The sequence below is a fragment of the Rhineura floridana genome, chromosome 14, assembly GCF_030035675.1.
Source record: "Rhineura floridana isolate rRhiFlo1 chromosome 14, rRhiFlo1.hap2, whole genome shotgun sequence".
Lineage (NCBI taxonomy): Eukaryota > Metazoa > Chordata > Lepidosauria > Squamata > Rhineuridae > Rhineura > Rhineura floridana.
Window position 1 is genome coordinate 178,537 of NC_084493.1, and position 18,674 is coordinate 197,210.

The following is an 18,674-nucleotide window of genomic DNA, read 5'->3' on the forward strand; positions in this document are numbered from 1 at the left end:
GGGAGGGTGCGCCTTCCACGGGAAGAGGCACCTGGGGCTGCAGGGAGGGTGGAGCTGGAAGGCAACAGGGTGGGAGACGGACAGAGACTTCTCTGCTTGGCTCTGCCACTGCCCTCAAGATTCCTGAACTCTTTTCAGGAATTGAGGACAATGATCAGCCCCTATGCACACACGCACACCCCTTGTTCGCCACATGAAGCTCAGGTGAGCCCATACCCAGGAGCATTTCTGCAAGTGACCTCAACCCTGCCCAACGCATGCCCCCACACCTGGAAGTCTGGCAGGAGGGAGTGCGCATGCCTCACGTGTCTGTGTACACAACACAGCAGCGCATCACTTGGCATTTGGTACAGAATTCAGCTTCTGGAGAACCTAAGCTTTCATTACCCAAACAAAACCAAAAATAAAATAGGGTTCTTGCCACATCGGTACAAAGCAAAAGTGAAGGACGGATGGATAAACAGATGGTGTAGATGGCCCCAGAAAGCAAAGGGAGGGGAGGAAGAGGAGCAGCCCCCCCTGGATGCAACCAGCCCTGCCCTCCCTGATGCTGCCCCGCCCCTTCGCTAGCCCAGGTTCTGCAAAACACAACACCACCCGGGCAGTCCTAAGACAGCCACCCAAGTTATTCTGCAGATGTCTAGACCTCCTGCAGTATTTGACTAAAATGGAATGTAAGGTATTATTACATTCAATAAAGCAGGAAATGAGTGTGTGTGGTTTAATCAGAGCTTGGAAAAGTTACTTTTTTTAAACTACAACTCCCATCAGCCCCAGCCAGCATGGACACTGGATTGAGCTGATGGGAGTTGTAGTTCAAAAAAGTAACTTTTCCAAGCTCTGGGTTTAATTTATATTAGAATGTAACAAACATCATTTAAGCCCAGACGGTGCCGAAGTAGGCAGTGGAAAAGAATGGAAGAAAGGAAACGAGAACTGATCGCTGCTGGCTGGGCTGGGAAACAGAAGGCTTGTGGCTGTTCCCCTCTGTGGTCGCGTGCGCGCGCACACACACACACACACACACACAGAGAGAGAGAGAGAGAGAGAGAGAGAGAGAGAGAGAGATAGCACTTTCCCACACACACAGGCTCCAGGCAGGGAGGTTTCTTCCTTGCTTAGCCTGACATCAGTCAGTTTGCCTCACGAGCCCCCTCCACGTTATTACCTGAGTGCATGGATGCAATAGATGCAGCGGGGCATATTCTTCCGGTCATAGATGTCTGTTGTTTCTGGGTAGAAAATCTGAATGCAAAGAAAAAACAAGAGAGAGAGAGAGACATCCTCAATAGACCTGGTATAGCAGAACAGAGTAACTACTGTAACCAGGCTCATTTCCCCACTTGGGCTGCTCCTCAGCCTTTTGTGGGGGAGGGGAGGGGGAAGAACAGGGAGACTCTGAGGTACCCCACGGAAGGAGCCAGCAAGAGGAAGAAAAGTGAAGCTTTTGCCATGAAGTTGGGGCAAAGAGGTGGATCAGTTTAGAGTGCATGCGCATGTGCTCTGGTGATGCCACTCTCATTTCCTAGAGTGCAAACAGCAGGATCTTATCCTCCCGCGTTGCAGGACGCTGCATGGCATCTCTCTCTCACACACACACGGCCTTACAGAGGGGCTTTCATCACCAGCATGGCTGGGAGACAGGGACACAGGTGCTACAAGTCCTCTGAAAGAAGGACTTCCCAAGCAGAACCTCTGATGTCCCCATGGCCATCACTACCTCTTCATTCAAAGGCTCCTTCTGTTCCCAAGTCAAGGAAAATTTACCTTGGGGAGGCCAATTTCAGCCATTGCATTCAGCCACTGAATCACGTTGTCCGTATGCCGGAAGTGGAGACCTGTGGCCTGAAAACACAGAGGAGGAAGTGGGGCGAAGTGAGGAAGGTGCAAGAAGAATAATCAGGCAGGTAGGCATGTTAGGGTGGGCCGGATCAGCAAACACCTTCACCCCCAGAAACAGGAGCTGAAGCATTTCTATGCAGAAGCTGCCACCTGAGCCCACGGTTGCAGCATGGGCCTTAAGACCCATTCAAAGCCCTCACTGCTGCCCAGCACTCTGGTGCTGAGAGTAAGAGCCTCTCCACTCCACCAGTTTTGCTTTGGGCAGACCAACAAGACCCCAGAGTTCCTGAAGAAATTTACAGCCAGGGAGCCCCCCCCCCCGCGGCCACACTCTTTGGGCCACTGGCCACCACTTCCCGCTCTTCCCCGTCTGCGCCCAAGCTTGTCAAGCTGGAGCCAAGGTGGAGCATTCGTTGGAGAGTGAGGGAAAGTGTGCAGCGGCAGCCAGGAGCAAGAGCCCCGCCGCCAGTGCCACCAGTAGCACCACCAACACCAGCAGGCCCGCTGAGACTCTTCCCCACACAGCACGCCCCTGCCTCATGCCAGTCCAGCAGCGGCCTTAGCTCGGCCTCAAGCACGCAGGCAGGCCGGTGGAGGAAGAGGAGGCAACAGCAACAGCAGCAGGTCTGTTTCCTCAGGAGCCTTGCCTGCGTGTTCCTTCAGGACTAATCTGACTTTTGCCTTCCTGAGCCACTTCAAGGAGCGAGTTAGCTACCAGGAAGGGCCTATCGCAGGCACCAAGCCTCCTTCCATCATGGGACTCAAGGCAGCGTACGTGAGGTTTCTTTGCAGATATCCATCCAGGCCTGACATACCCAGACCTGCTTAGTTCCAGCTGGGTAGTGGACTCATGGACTTACGTGCTTTTAGACGGTGCCTTGGGGCCAATTTTAGTGCTGCATGTTGGATATGTAGATTGTGATGGTTATTGTTATTTAACTCTTGTAAATTGTGTTTTGTAAATCGTATTGCTTTATTGTATTGCTTTATTGTTTTACTGATGTATTCTTATATTGTATTTTGATATTTGTGTCTTCTGTAAGCCGCCTTGAGGGCCTTGGGCTGAAAGGTGGGGTATGATTATTATTATTATTATTATTATTGAGGATGATGATGATGATGATGATGATGATAATAATAATAATAATAATAATAATAATAACAATAGAACAGCACCTCACATTGTCCTTTAAGGAAGGGAGCCACAAGCATCATAGTGTGTTTAACAGATATAGTTTCCATGCTTGCTTACCAATGGATACTGTACATGGTAAAGTGATGCTTGCAGTCAGTTCTGCTAGAGAAAGGCCAACTACCAGCTTTTAACAAACAAAATAAAAATCACCTCTTGTATATCCTCACACATTTTTCAGCAACTGCAGCATTATTAATTAAGACTGCCCACACTAGACATTTCATTGGGAAATGGAAATGCTCAACTACCTTGTATCTAGTCTGCTCCCGGTCATAGATCTTCTTGAGAGACACCACTCTGGGGGAGAAAAAGTTTCCAAGCTTGGCCAGGTAGACCCCATTCCTGAGCCCCTCCTCCAGCTCCGTTGTGGGGGGCAGCTCTTCATTAAGGCAGGCTTCCATCCACCTAGAAGCAGAAGGGCAAACGTGAGCCAAGGAGCAAAACGCACTCATTTTGAACATCCACACACATGCCTTTCCATAAATAATTACTAGGATGGCTCATAAGGAATTAATAAACACAACTGCCAGGGGCGGGGAGGAATGTCCAAGTGCATTGATGCCCACACTTGGAAGTCCAGATCAGAAGCTCCTTCTGGTCCGAGAGGACCTGGACTTGCCTGCCAACCACCTGCCAGAGATGGCAATCCTCCGTTCTAAGGAGGGTTCTCTAGCAGCAGCCTCACAGCCACTCCTCCCTCCCTGCCTGCTCTCACAGGGAGATATCGGCAGGCCCTCCTATCACCTGTCATAAGCCAAGATGGGCAAGAGTGGAGCAGGCAGGCAACGTTGCACTCCTTCAAGCACTCCACCCACATCCTCAAGTTGTAGCAACTAGAATTCAGCCCACAAACTAGGACTAGGTGGCGCCCTGGACATATGTGCCCCTTGACTGAGCTTCAGAAGTCCTCCTCATGTGTGCGTGCGTGCGTGCCCACTGAGGAGAGAGGAACCTCTTTCAAGTTCTGCTTCGCTGTACGTATGTCAAGGCACCACATTCTGAAAAGACCCCAAGAAGATCTTCTGGGCAGCTGACAGAGCTCCCTTGCAACAACTTCCTTCAGAACTGCAGAACACAAAAATCTCTGAGGAGGAAACAGCACAGATTCAGGAAGCAACTTGGTTCCTGCATTGGGGGAGGGGAGAGACGATGCTTTGGCTGAGCCAAGGTTAGGGTTAGACTGACTTTTCCCCACACGAGGGCGACTCTGCCCATCCTGCAGGGCGAGCGAAGGGGGGGAGGTTGGAGCTCATCAGCTCCCCCGCATCAACCCAACCGCAGCTCTGCACTTCCTCCTCTGCAGTCTGTGTTTCTCTCTCTCCCCCCTTCCTGTTTATCACTTGGGAAACCAGCCTCCCAAAAGCTCTCTTCAGAGGGCGGGGGGGGGGGCTGATAGCCAGGTCTGATGCCACATCCCAAAATGAAAAAAGGAAGTGGATGCAAAGGGCTAAGAAAACAAGCCACAGAGGCCTAGGCAAGAAAAATGTGGGCAGGGCGGGGCAGGGACAGATGCTTTCCACATGGGCAAAATTATGCCAAAAGGGAGGGGCAACTGCCCCCCCATCTCTCCAATGGAGCAATGAGTTTAAGCCACAAGGAAGTAGACTGCAGGGGAACTAAATAGCCCTCAGCAGCCAATCTTTTGCCACTGCCGGGGGGGAGGGGGGGGACGGACGGACACGTGAACTCCCTGAGCGCCCCCCCCATCCCTAAGAGAGCAGCTGCCTGGGCAGCCTGTAAGAGCCGCTGCTGCCACCCAGACTCCAGAGAGGAAGGAGGGCTCACTCACCCTCCAGGGAGTGTGGCTGGCCTTTCTCTGCTCCCGCACAGGGCAGGCAGACCAAACAGGGCCCCTCACGGCTCTTCAGCAAAGGCAGCCTTCTAGGCCAGCCAACAGGTACCTGTTTTGCTCCCAAGAGCCAGGATCTCTTTTCAAGCAAGTGCTGGAAGGAGGAAGGCAAAGGCCAAGAGAAGGCGGAGAGCCGGCTGCAGGCTAGGGAGTCACGCTGGAGCCACCAAAATGGAGGGCTTGGAGGACCCGCCAGCCTCCCTCCAGGCACGGGGGATCCTCCTCCCTGCTGTCTTTGCCCAGCCAAGCAGAGCGGTGGGGCCGGGGCTGGCCACCCACTTCTGGTCCATCTATGGGGGAGGATGTCCGTTCGACAAGCCTGGGGTGGTGGTGGAGAAACAGCCACTGCTGCATCTTAGTGGCAATCAAGTCTACAAGGCTCACAAAGGGGAGAGAGGTGGCAGAATCCCCCCCAACACCCACAAGGCCTGTTTAACAATGGGGCTGGGAGGCGTGTAGTCAAGCTGGAAGGTCAAGAGGGAGGGGGCGCATGTGGCGAGCGCAAGAGCAAAGTGCAGGTGGTAGATGGGGGGGCACAATTTGGTATGCTCCAGAAGGGCCAGCTCACTTTTGCAAGCTTTGGAAGAAACTGTTTATAGTGGCTCGCCATGCCTGCAGAATTGCCCCGCACCTCTTCCTAGCCAGAAGGTGCTCGCTGGCTGCAACTGTCCCATAGCCCTCGGGTCCAGGCAGGCAACAAGCCAGGTGAGGAACGCAGCTGGGCGCTTCCTTCCCCCCATCCGGCAGCAGAGCAACTTGAACAGACTGTCCCAGCACAGAGAGGGAGAAACTGAGAAAGTGGCCAGAAGGGAAAGCCCAGCCAGAATGCCTTTTCCACTGTTGGACAACCAAATTGCCTACAAAGGTAGGGCAGCAACTGCCACCACCCCTCCTCTGTAGCTCAGGACTTTCCTTTGGGTGGGGATTTGTATGTGGGAAACACCTCTGGAAGGGTAAGAGGGTGAGGGGGTGTGTGTGTGTGCGTGTGCGTGGGAGAGAGAGAGATGTCTTTTGACTGAGCTGCAAAAGCCCTCCACGCATGGGTGTGTGTGTGCATTTAGACTCACACAGAGAAACAGCTAGGAGAAGGAATCCAACCCACCAGGAGGCAGTCCCAAAATGGAAAGCTATTTTCCAAGGACAAAGAAACTCCAGCCAAATCCTAAGATTGCTCAGTTCCATCCTCTTCCTCCCACACCCACTGTAAGAAACTTTCCAGTGAGTGGCTCAAGCAGGCAATTCTGCCAAATTTAAAGCATGACATCACCCCAGGCCACACCCAGGGCTGCTGAGGCATGAAATGTGCTTGCAGTTAGACTTAGTAACCCAGCGAGAGGCCAGGGGGGCCCAGGCAGGCAAGATGGCGTGCACCAGCTGTTCTCAGGGGGGCCCAGGACCCGGCAGAAAAGAGGGGCCGACATTTGGCACTCTAAGGAAACATCCCACAGCTTCATCAAGCCCAACAAGGGTGAACAGCCTGTCTGGGCAGGCCCTCCCCCCCAAACCCCACACCCTTCAGCCTCTGGCCCCTCGTGCATGATGCCAACAGCTCCTCTTGACAAGTTTGCTATGCAGAGCTCCAAATGCGGTCCCAGCACCAGCACCAGCCCTCTGCCCTTTCTCCAAGGCGGCCTCTCCACAAACAGCATCAGATGTTGCATGCAGGGCCAGATAAGAGCCTCACGAGAGGCAAGACCCGACTGGCCCAGGAAGGAGGGTTGTGGAGGAAGGGCCTGTGACTGGGCTAGAGTGGAAGAGGCAATGGGGAGAGGGGTGTGTGTGAGAGAGAGAGCACCCCACGATGCTGGGGAAGGGGAAGGCAGACCGAGGCAAAGGGGTCAGGGCAGGAAAGAGCTGTGTGGGGCCAAAGGGTGCCAGGCAGGCAGCGTTCAAGGAGAACCAAAGCCATGCCCACACACTGGTCAGGCCCCCGTCACGAAAGGCAGGCCGGCAGGCAGGCACAAGGGCCCTCTGGAGAGGACACGCCACCAGCTGCGCCTCTTGCAGCTCCTGCCGACCTCCAGCTCTTTTATCAGTGGGATGGAGCTGCCCAGCGGCCTCCTCCCCACATGTGCCCCTGAGAAAGAATCTGCTGACAGCCGGGCACAGAAGAGCAGGGTAAGAGCCCCATTTATTTCTACAGGCAGCTGAGCTGTAACCTGCGTTGGAAAAAGAACACTGGATCCTCCTTAGAGTAGACCCACAAACATCAAAAGCTGACAACTCCACTTCAGGAGAGAAACAACTCCCTCGGCACAGCAGGGGCAAAATGGGAGTGGAAGGACACAGGGCAAACCTGCCCAACCTGCTTGGCCGCCACCGCCGCATCCTCCCCCTCCCAACGACCTGCCTCAGTTGCAAAGAACTAAACAGCAGCTGCAGGCAGGCAGCGCTTCGGCAAAAAAGAGGAGGCCCTGAGGCGATTCCCAGGAGGGACCTCCCCGCTCTTCTCAGGCTTACACTCCTGGGAAGCCCACAGCCCCTTGGCAGCCCCTTTCCCCTAAGCTGCAGCTCCATCCTGGCCTCCCAAGCCAGGCCCTGCAAATCCCTCGCAGACTGGGACCTTGCCTGGAGCACAAGGAGTTGCCTGCTCTCCTGAACCCTTCCCCAACAACGCCCGGCCGCCCGCCTCGGATCATGACCCCTTCAGCCCTCCAACACTGACGGCTCTCGCTCTGGGCATTGCTCCTGGCCGTTCGCGCCTCCTGCGCTTGTCCAACTCCACCAGCCCATCTGCCTGTGAGCAGTGACCAGGTCCACTGCCCTTCTGGCCCTCGCCTGCCTGCCTGCCCTCTAGGTAGGCCAGGGCCAGAAAATGTATAAAATCTCAGGAATCCATGCCTCCTCTTGTCAGGAGGCAAGCTATTCAACAAGCACTTTAAATAAAGAAGTATTCTGAAATATACTTCAATCCTATATGTAAGCGATGCCAGATTGTGGGGAGGGGGGAGATTTAGGAGAAGCCCTGCTATGTCACCAGAACACCAGATATACCATGACAGGCTATGTCCATGGAGTCCTCCTCCCCCCTCCCATATGCTGGCAAAATGGGTCACAGAGGATCACCCAGACGTTCTATCCCATAAACCTCCTGACTTTGGCAGGCCCCCAACTGATGCAATCCTGGTGCAAAAACTTTCTCTCCCACTGAGTGAAATGGGAGGGAGGAAAAGATAAAGACTAGCCCCCACACACACAGATACAACCACCCTGCCCTACCCTGTCACGACAGAATGGAGAATATAGCAATGCTCAGCATCCAAACGGTAGCACCGCTCACAACCACCAGAATATAAACCTCACCCAGGGAGACCATAAAGCAGAGGGCCGGCAGGGGGTGGGCAGGGGACTCTTTCTGCCCTCAGGTCATGCACGCTTAAGAGCTCACAGGGGGGCGGGAAGGGGAACTCTGGCAACGGGGAGCTATGCAGAACAGGCACTCTGCGTGCAAAAGGGATCGCTCTGCAAAACAGCAAGTCTCCAGAGCTCCTAGGGCAAACTGGTCCCCACCAGAAGTTTTGGACAATGCCCCTCAGTCCCAGCCAGCATGCCCAGTGGTCAGGGGCTCTGTCAGCAGCTGGAAGGCACCAGGTGGGAGAAGAATGCCCTACAGACTCAGGCACATGGCCAACCCCCCTCTGCCTAAAACCCCAAGAGGTCCTTTGTCTTGTGCCTCCTCAAACCCCACTCCCACAGCTGAGGGGCACTGGGCAAACCCACACAGGTAAGCAAGGGCGGGGGGACACAGGCTGCAAAGCAGGCTGCTGCTGCGGCTGCCTTTCCTGTCCCCCACCCCACCCCCTTTGCTATGCAAACATGCCTATAATGAAATAACTCCTAAAACCTTGGGGGGCAGAAGGTGAGTGCCTTCGAGACTGTCAGAAGGGAAAAAGGAGAGAAGCTGAGGATGTGGAGCAGATAATAATTTATATTTAAAATTTCTATTCTGCTTTCCCACCAAAAAGAGGCCACACCTAAGGATGCCACTGAACATTTGCAGGCAGCCTGACACAATTCACCCAAAGGGACGTCTTCCTTTCGGGGCCATTAGAGACAGACCACACAAACTTTGGAGACTTGGGGTGTTTTTGCGGGTACTAGTATAAAACAATGTTAATACAACAGACTTGGGTTGTTCTTACCATCATCATCGTTTGTTGTTATGTGCCTTCAAGTCGATTACGACTTATGGCGACCCTATGAATCAGCGACCTCCAATAGCATCTGTTACAAACCACCCTGTTCAGATCTTGTAAGTTCAGGTCTGTGGCTTCCTTTAGGGAATCAATTTTAATTGTTGTAAATGGCCCAGAGAGCATCAGCTATGGGGCGGTATACAAATGAAATAAATAAATAAATCTCTTGTCTGACCTTCCTCTTTTTCTACTCCCTTCTGTTTTTCCCAGCATTGTTGTCTTTTCTAGTGAATCCTGTCTTCTCATGATGTGTCCAAAGTACAATAACCTCAGTTTCATAATTTTAGCTTCAAGTGACAGTTCTGGTTTAATTTGTTCTAACACCCAATCATTTGCCTTACTGTACATACGTGGTTTTTGTCCGTCTCTTACAGGAAGCCCCTGAAGGGAAGGCAGCCTTTTGGCTGAAGTGTATTGATTCACCAAAGTCCTGAAATGTGGCCTTTCTTTGGAGGTTTCTTCAGCGGAAGCTTCCTGGTGCTTTTTGCGTGTTATTCCATATTCCCAACATGTATTCAAAGCAGCTTGTAAAGGAAAAAATGTTAACCACAACAACAATGACATGTGACATTTAAAGCAGCCACAGTTGCTCAAGGGACAAGCATTCTCTGAGGGACAATCCTAAAGGCCAGTAGCTGAAAAACTTGCACCAAAGACCACAGCAACCTGCTTCTCAAAGTGCAAGGCAGGGACCCGCTGAGCAGCCAGCTCACAAGCAGAACCTGCAATTTGTCCTTGGATCCCAAGACAATTATGCCTGCACGGCTGAACTAGATACTGCTGCAAGGAAAAAGCAGTTAGCAGCAGCAGCTTCCCCAGACAGATACTTCAAGGTTGTCACTGAAAAAACTGGGCCACAACTAGCCCACCTCACTCCTCCAGGCTGATCTTGGTGATACCCTCCAATATTAAATCATTGGGGGGGGGGAGAAGAGCTGTTTTAGCACAGGAGCAAGGTCAGAGAAGAGAAATCATCTCTGCATGTGTGCATTTGGGGGAGGGCTCTTGGCAGGAAGTGTTTTCTGCTTAACTGTTATGGTTGAGCTCTTTTAATCGATGTTTATGTTATGTGGTGTTTTATGGTATTTGCTGCACCACCCTGAGAACCCTTGGGATAAAGGGGTGTGTGTCTAGAAAAATAAATAAATAAACAGAGGGGCACACATGCCGAGCTTTGACAGAGACTGGTTGAGAGAACAAGCACACAGTCATCCCTCTCTCCCCTAGAATAATGGTGCATCCTCCCGCCACCAATCACTGGAATAAAAGCCCCAAGACCAACCTCTCCCCTCCTTGTCCTTCCAGGGAAAAACAAGGATACTTGTCACCCCAAAACAGAACAACAGAGCCCTTGGAGGGGCAGCACCTTTGGGCAAGAGGGGTAACCAATCCGACTTAGCATGAGAAAGCCCCCCCCCACTAAGAGAGATGTTCTCCCTCGCCCATAACACTAGAACTCGTAGCCAAATGAAGCTGAATGCTGGAAGAAAGTCCTTCTTCATACAGTGCATAGTTAAGCTATGGAATCCACTCCCAGACAGGCAGCAATGCCGCCAACTTAGAGGGCTTTAAAGGAGGCAAATTCATGGAGGATAACGGTATCCAAGGCTACTAGCCACAATGGCTGTGCTCCTTCTGAATACCAGTTGCTGGAAACTGCTGGAGAAGAAAATGCTCTTGCCCTCAGGTCCTGCTTGCTTTGGGGCTTCCCTTTGGGGCATCTGATTGGCCACTGTGAGCAGAATGCTAGACTACATGGGCACTGGCCTGATGCAGCAGCCTCTTCTTATGTTCTGATGAAAGGGTCCTCCCCAAAGGAAGCTTGTTCTGATGGGCCACACAGCCAAAAGGCCCACCCCTGTATGTAGCCAACCCTGTCAATCTTTGTTTTCAACCAGAGGTCATGCCACAGGCAGGGATGAGATGAGGAAGCCCCAAATGGTGCTGAGCGCCCGACTCCCTCAGGTCCCACAACAGTCGGGGACCACAGAATAATAGAGCTGCAAGAGGCCTTTAAGGCCCTCGAGTGCAACCCCCAGGTCAGTGCAGAAATTCAAATTAACACATACCCACAGAATCATAGAATATGCTACAAGGGGAGATGGCATCCAGTGGCACTCCCCACCCTAAGTAAATATTACTCCAGAGGAGAAGGAACACCAACACCCTTTGCAGGCCTGCCCACTGAGGCGGAATGTGAGTATATTCTACTAAATAAAAGGGACACCAACATTTATGGACAGTGCAGCTTGAAGTGGAGAGGGAGAAGAGAACAGGGTAAGGACTCCGCTGGCTGAAGGGGCCACTCTTCACCAGCCCTTGAAGAGGCAGAGCTTACAAGCCCAGAGCCAAAGCAGGGCCTAAAGCCGGAACCAGCGGCAAGAGGCAAGCAGCCCCCTCCTGCCTCTAAGAAATGGCACAACGCCGCAGCCTCCTTCCTTGCGCCAGGCAGCTCTCTTGAGCAAGCTGCTCATTGGGGGGGAAGTGAGAGCCAAGAGGTGCTTCAGCATCGTGCTCCACTCACAAAGGGGCATTTATGGGCTTGGCGTGCTTGACAGAAAACCAAAGCTCTTGAGGGCCAATCACACACCACACCATGCTTTCAAACAACTATCATTGCAAGCAAGCGCCCCAACAGCAGCCGCAGGGTCAGTAGCATCATCTGTTCCAGGCCAGCCCAGGCAGCTGGGGAGAAGGGGATAAGATGTCTTTCCACTGTGTCAACACACGGTCTGAATCACCAGCGCACAACCAGCTGGGCCACACAGGCTCACTGCGCAGCCAAGCCTTGAGCGTCACAAACAGCAAGACACAGAAAAGGACAGCGACAGCCACAAGGACAAAGGCAGCTGATCAGGCATGTCCTCCAGACAAGCCGTCCTCCTGCAGCAAGAGAAAGAGTGGGACCAGGTGTGGGTGTGGGTGTGTGGGGGGGGATAGGCGAGAGCTGGAGAAGAGGATATGCCTCGACATGCAGCCGCTGCAGAATCTGGGTGGGAGGGGCCTTCCCAGGTGTGCAGCCCAACAGTTGTCGGCTGCCAAACCCCAGGATCCTCCCCCATGGTCAACAAGCCCAGGCACCTGCTGGAACTCCCCTGGCTGTCAAGCAGGGACAAGTCCCTGGTGAGCCACTTCAGAGGATGCAACCCTGGAGGGGGAGCAACGCAGGCTCCCTGGATTCCCAAGGCATGCAGGCCAGTGCTCAGGGCTGGAAGAATGGCTGAGGACCAGCAGCATGTTTTAGGGGGGTGAGGTGGGGAGTCCATTGCCTAAGTTCCAGTATCACCAATTTAAATAGTTGCTGGGATTTATCCAGCCTTGACACTCACAAAGCCCTCTGGATGAATCTGAGAGCGTCAGGAGGACATAAGGCAAACATTAGCCAAGGTAGGAGCGTGGCTCTCCCAGGAGCCGTGCCAGCCATTTGGCTTCCAGCTTTACTGAGTGTGAAACTGAGCAGAGGGGCTCGAATTAAAGCCAAGCCAAGCCAGAGGAGGAGGCAGCCATACCTGCTCATGCTTCCCAGAGAGCACATGACATCAAAGGGCATCACAAAGCCCCCTGAAACTGGAGGGGTTGGACAGGAGCGACTGCAGCAGGCAGCTGGTGTGTGTTGTGCTGCCTACACTAGAGGAGGGAGAGGCTGTCTTGAGCTCTGGCACTTCTCCAGGCAGAAGTGCAGCACCTCCAGAAATGCAAAAATGTCAATAAGCTCCAATCCACAGCAATTCCTGTTGTTGCTTTTAATTATAGCAGTTTTTAAAGTTTGCTTTTAAATAACTCTCATTGGTGCATCTGAGATATGAATAAATCTCCTAGTGCCCGCAGCAGTTCTCAGCTGACATTACAACCCCGCCCAAGTCGGTCTTGGAAGCAGAGAATGGCATTTCAGGCAGAGGACGGGCAACGGGAGGCTCTAGTGTTTCAGTACAGGAACTGCTTTATGTATCAGGCTGTGCAGATGGAGGATTTCAAAATGGCAACAAGCTTAAAACTTCTGAAAGCACAACAGTGGAAAGCTTGTGCCCAAATGGCTGAAAAGCAGTTCTGGCACAGACCAAGATGGTGCTGGTGCTTTCATATCTGCCAGGAGTGGGGCAAGGGCCAATCTCCAGCCTGGCACCAAAGGAACTCTAAATCAGCTGTACTCAGCATGGCACCAGCACACTGCCACCATCTCCCAAGTCCAGGGCATTCAAATTACAAGAAAATGGGATTTTGTCTAAGCAGGAGGCGGAACCTCCTGATGGTATTAGCTGTTGGCAAGTGGAGCAAACTGCCTTGGAAGCGGGTGGACTCTCTTTCATTAGACGTTTTTAAGGAGGCTGGACAGACGCCGGTCAGGGATGCTGCAGCCTTTGAGGTCCCTTCCAGTTCCAGTAGTCTATGATTGTGAGACTCAAACTGTAACAGCAGCAAATTGGAATTGCCTGCTTATTTGCTAAGAGTTCTGCACATGCCAACTTTGCTACATATGTCACTGCAAGTGAATGAAAGAACTCTCACAAAATAAAGCTGACTTCATACTGCAGATGAGCAGGAGCGGAAGTGCTAGCTTCACAGCTCCACAACCACAGTGCACGCAAAGCAGAGTCATCCCAGGCAGCTGAAAACAAGGAAGCATTTGCTGTAGATGGCAAAGCACCATCACAAGAGGAAACTGGACAAAACCAACAGTTTGTTTTACGTTTACAAACTGTTTCTACTGATTTTTCAGAAAATACAACACAAGCAAGGAGGAAAAAGCAAAACAAGGAAAAACAAAAAGGAAAAGAGGTGGTAGCAGGTGGCCAGGAGGAAGGGACGCTTACGACTGCACTAGGAAGTCCATCCAGATCAGAAGTTGTCTAAGAATATAGTCGCCAAAGTTAGAACATCTGATCAAAATGACTTGTGATGCACTGAAATGTGCAAGCTCTTATTAGCCAATGGAATAAATAGAAACCAGCATGGGGCTGTTGGAACTAGCATCATGGACTATGCTGTGTTAATTTGTTTATTAAGGCCAATTTCCAAGTCTTTGATACCACTAATGATTGACACTTGGCATCAAAAGCCCTTTCTTTCTGAGGCACCAGGATTCCTCATATGGCTGCCAACAGGAAAAATCCAACCAGCTGCCTACTACATGGATTACAAATGCCATCACCTTCAAAAATATTGGGCAGGTTAGCACAACATCAGTTTATTCAACTCAGGCCAGATTTCATGGAAATCTTGAGTCCAATAATCATGAACCACTTGGGCAGGACCACCACATAGGTCAGTATAGACTCATTTCCCCACAACTTCTCCAGCATTTGGATGACAGCATCAAAGCAGAGCTAGCATGGCATCTACAAGGGTACGTCTTGTCTCACCAGCCTATTTGAGTCAACAGGAATACAGACAGAGGTGATCTGGCTGACATAGTACACTTGGACTTTCAAAAAGTTTTCAAGAGGGTGCCTCACTAAAGACTCTTGAGTAAACTTAGCAGTCATGGAATAAGAGAAAAGGTCCTCTTGTGGATTAGGAACTGACTAAGTAGCAGGAAGCAGAGAGCAGGAATAAATGGGCATTCTCCCAGCAGAGGGCTGTAGAAAGTGGAGTCCCCCAAGGATCGGTATTGGAACCTGGTGCTTTTTAACTTGTTCATGAACGAGCTAGAGTTAGGGGTTAGCAGTGAGTTGGCCAAGGTTGCTGATGATGCAAAATTGTTCAGGGTCATTAGAAAAAAAAGAGATCGCAAAGAACTCCAAAAGGACCTCTCCAAACTGAGTGAATGGGTGGGGTCATAGTGGAGAACTAGATGAAGATGTTGACCCAGTGTGCAGCAGTTGTGAAAAAGGCAAATTCCATGTTAGGGATCATTAGCAAAGGTATTAAAATAAAACTAACAATATCATAACGCCATTATACTAATCTATGGAGCGACCACATTTGCAATAATGTGGACAGTTCTGGCCGCCTCACCACAAAAAGGATATTGCGGAGTTGGAAAAGGTTCAAAAGAGGGCAACAAAGATGATCAAGGGGGTGGAGCAACTCCCCTATGAGGAAAGGCTGCAGCATTTGGGGCTTTTTATTTTAGAGAAGAGTAAGAGGCGACATGATAGAAGTATTTACAATTATGCAAGGCATGAGAGAGTGGATACAGAGCTTTTCTCCATCTCTCAGAACTCATGGACATCCAACGAAGCTGAATGTTGGAAGATTCAGGACAGAGGAAAGAAAGGACTTCTTCACATAGAGTTAAAGCTTTAGAACTCACTCCCAGAGGAGGCAGTGATGGCCACAAACTTGGACAGCTTTAAAAGATTATATGAGGATTAGAAGGATAAGGCTATCAATGGCTACTAGCTGTGATGGCTATGATCTACCTCCACGGTCGGAGGCAGTATGCTTCTGAATACCAGTTGCTGGAAATTGGGGGAGGGGGATGAGAGCGCTCTTGCGCTCAGTCCTGCTTGCGGGTTTCCTTCCTACAGGCATCTGGTTGGCCACTGTGAGAACAGGATGTTGGACTAGATGGGCCACTGGTCTGATCCAGCAGGCTGTTCTTGTGTTCTTAACTTGAAGGGGTAGAAATACTATTGCTGTGTGCAACCTTCAAAACAGAGAAAGACCAATACGGTACCTTATTCCCACACCAACATTTCTAAATATTCTCAGTGGAAAGTCATCTCACCATGAAAATTTGCAGAAACACAAGAGCCTCTCTCAAAAGACTGCAGGCTCTGCACCTTGGCCCGGAAGACAGACAGAAAGGAGGGAGGAAACATTGAGTCATTTCCTCATCGCATTCTTGGGGCAACAGTTCCTGTCGTTTTAGGAAGGAATAGAGTGTAGGAGAGAGAAAGATTGGGGCCAACCAAGTTGCACAAACCTAGGCAGCAAATGCTGCTGTGGGAGATGAAATATTGGAAGAACAGAGGACTAACTGTCAGCCAAAATCATGTGTTTTCCTTGAAGAGGAGAAACTTCTCCACCACCACCCAAAAAACTCCAGACTGGCAGGCAGAGCCAAGTCATTGTTCATATTCCTGTTCCAGAGTTACTCTCACCACAGAAAAGGGTCTTGTGGATACTCCAAGGCAAGACCCCTTGATGGCTCCACATCTGGGAGGAGGCGGTCCCCGAGTCCTTTCTGCATGGGGGCTGCCCCAATTCAAGAGAGCATGGAACACATTCTCCTTGCCATTTTGAACGCCTCTGTGCGAATCCCATTCACAGGATTTGAACGCTAAAAACTCAGGCCTAGGCACAGGACCTGAGGCCAACAGGAGTGATGCCCGTTGTGTGGAAAATTCTGAATTGGAACATTTCTGGGGGGGAAATCTATGCAAATTGGATGAATTTCTGATGCCCTCAAGCAGGGGTTGCCAACTTTTTGGGACCAGAAGGCACATTTCAAACGTTGAGAGAGAGCTGGGAGGAGCAGTCACAAAATGGCTGCTATAGGGGCGTGGTATAATGGAAAATTAGAGAGTAGTCATTTCCCCATAATTGTACTTCCATACTGGAAAAGGCTTGACCTATTGAATCTCTGCCTGTCATACAGCTATTAAAGGTACAAGACCCTGTTTTTCTACAATGCCAACCCTAAACCAAAGCCTAGGTAAGCCCCATTAAACACAAAGACACATACTTCTGAGTAGACATATATACCATTGTACGGTAAGTTAACTATACAGTGACAGTCCCTGGTCTTTAGCTCCTGCAAAGCAGGAGACATGTCTAAGCCTCTCTGCAAAGTTTTCACATTTGCCTTTTGGGAGGGAGGGGGGTTCTTTAACATTCACCCACACTTATTGTGTAGCAGTAGTTGCAGGAAATAACTATAGAGATTCCAAGGACTAGAAAAAAGACAGAAGCAAGAAAAGGGCAGTAAAAGGGAGTACCAAACAGTAGCTCTTTAGGGCCCCAAGGATTCCTATTTCCTGTGTCCAAACAACTCACTTATCAGTCATAGCTCTGGCTTCACTCATTGGCTAATGACACTGACAGGCAGGAACAGCTATGCTGGCTCAGTTCACAGAAATCACTTAGAAGGGGACCAGCACATTTTGCTCCATAGCTTTCTTTCCAGCAGGCTTTTTTTACAGAAATGAAAGGTCAGATTCTGGCTACCTGCTGGGGGTGCCACTGATGCACAGATGCCCACAGGTGACAGGTTGGCAACCCCTGCCCGACAGAGTGATATAATATGAGCATGTTTGTTTACAAAATACAAGTAAAATAAAACTAAAAACTTCCAAACTTGACTAATATTGTATTTGGAATTGGCATCCATTCATTGTGAACTTATGAAACAGAACATTTTCTACGGAAAAATAAAGCATTGAAATATTTTCTGTTTTGCAAAAAAAAATCAAAAATCACCACACATTAGGATCCACATTTCGGTACCAGTTCGATTTTTGCTCTGTCAAACTTTGTTCGGGTACCACTTCGTCAGGGATCAACATTTGCTCTTTGCGATAAATACCAATTCTGGATTTGTTCCACAAAAATATCAATATCAAATTTTTTTAAATATCATTTTTTCATAGATATTTTAAATTTTTTGATATTTTCCTCAAAATATAAATATTAATATTGATATTTTGAGGGAAATATTAATGTTGATATTTTGAGGAAAATATTGATATTGATATTTTTGAGGCAATTTTTTAAAAAAAATCTGCTTCAGCCATGGAAAACTGCTAGAAGAAAACCAAATATCCGTGAGAAGCAAAAAGCGAATAAACAGGAAATCCGGTGTCAAATTCAAATTTTGCAAAATTCAAGCACATCCCTACCACAATCACTGGTCCACCAAGACCACTCTAGGAGCCTACAGTGGTCTGTGTGTCTCCAGTTCAGCTGGTACAATGCAACTCGGCAGGGCTGAGCTCACACCTGCAAGGCCACTGGATGGAGCAGCATGATAAACAAGCACTCTTCTCCCAGGAAAACTGGTAGAAAGCATTATTAAAGATAGAACTAACAATCATGGAGAAGAGCAGGCTTTGCTGAAGGAGAACCAGAATGTCCTTCACGAGGGTAAGTCCTGCCTCACTAACCTTTTAAGAGTTCTTTGAGAGTGTCAACAAGCATATAGACAGACAGAGGTGCTTTTGATGAAGTACCTCATCAGAGACTCTTGAGTAAGCTCAGCACTTATGAGAAAAAAGGACAGGTCCTCTTATGGATCAGTAATTGGTGAAAGCAGAAAATAGGGGGGGAAATGAACCATTCTCACAATGAAGGAGTGCTGCAACGCATTTAATTCCCTGATGGGTTCACCACTGATGGTTCAGCACACGTATGATGCCCTCTGCACACAGCACAGGCCTCGTGAACCCACCCCTTAAAGGGCCACCTCCTTACCTCTTGGCTTCCTCCAGGTGGCAAAGATATTCGTAGGCCACGTTCTGCCGTCTCCGCTCATCCATCTCTTCCGCAGTCATCCTCTCATTATCCAGGACAGCTGCAAGAAGGCAGGCAGGCACACAGTCAGGCCAGAGAAAGCAGGACGTCTTGAAGCAAATGGCACAACAGTGCCCCCCCCCATTCAAGCAATGAGTGGGGCCTGCAATACACAGCAGTCAGCTCCTCTATTTATTTA

General features: G+C 50.2%; 1 protein-coding gene across 4 annotated transcripts in view; it reads right to left on the bottom strand.

The window, feature by feature from the left end:
* IQGAP1 (IQ motif containing GTPase activating protein 1) overlaps window positions 1–18,674 on the bottom strand; it is a 70,321-nt gene that overhangs the window by 45,133 nt on the left and 6,514 nt on the right. For all 4 annotated transcript variants that reach the window (XM_061595903.1, XM_061595904.1, XM_061595907.1 and 1 more), the window contains exons 2-5: window positions 18,437–18,536; window positions 3,286–3,442; window positions 1,768–1,845; window positions 1,169–1,245 (exon numbers count right to left, since the gene is read on the bottom strand). In XM_061595903.1, the coding sequence (XP_061451887.1) occupies window positions 1,169–1,245; window positions 1,768–1,845; window positions 3,286–3,442; window positions 18,437–18,536 (412 nt within the window). The remainder of the gene's footprint in view (window positions 1–1,168; window positions 1,246–1,767; window positions 1,846–3,285; window positions 3,443–18,436; window positions 18,537–18,674) is intronic.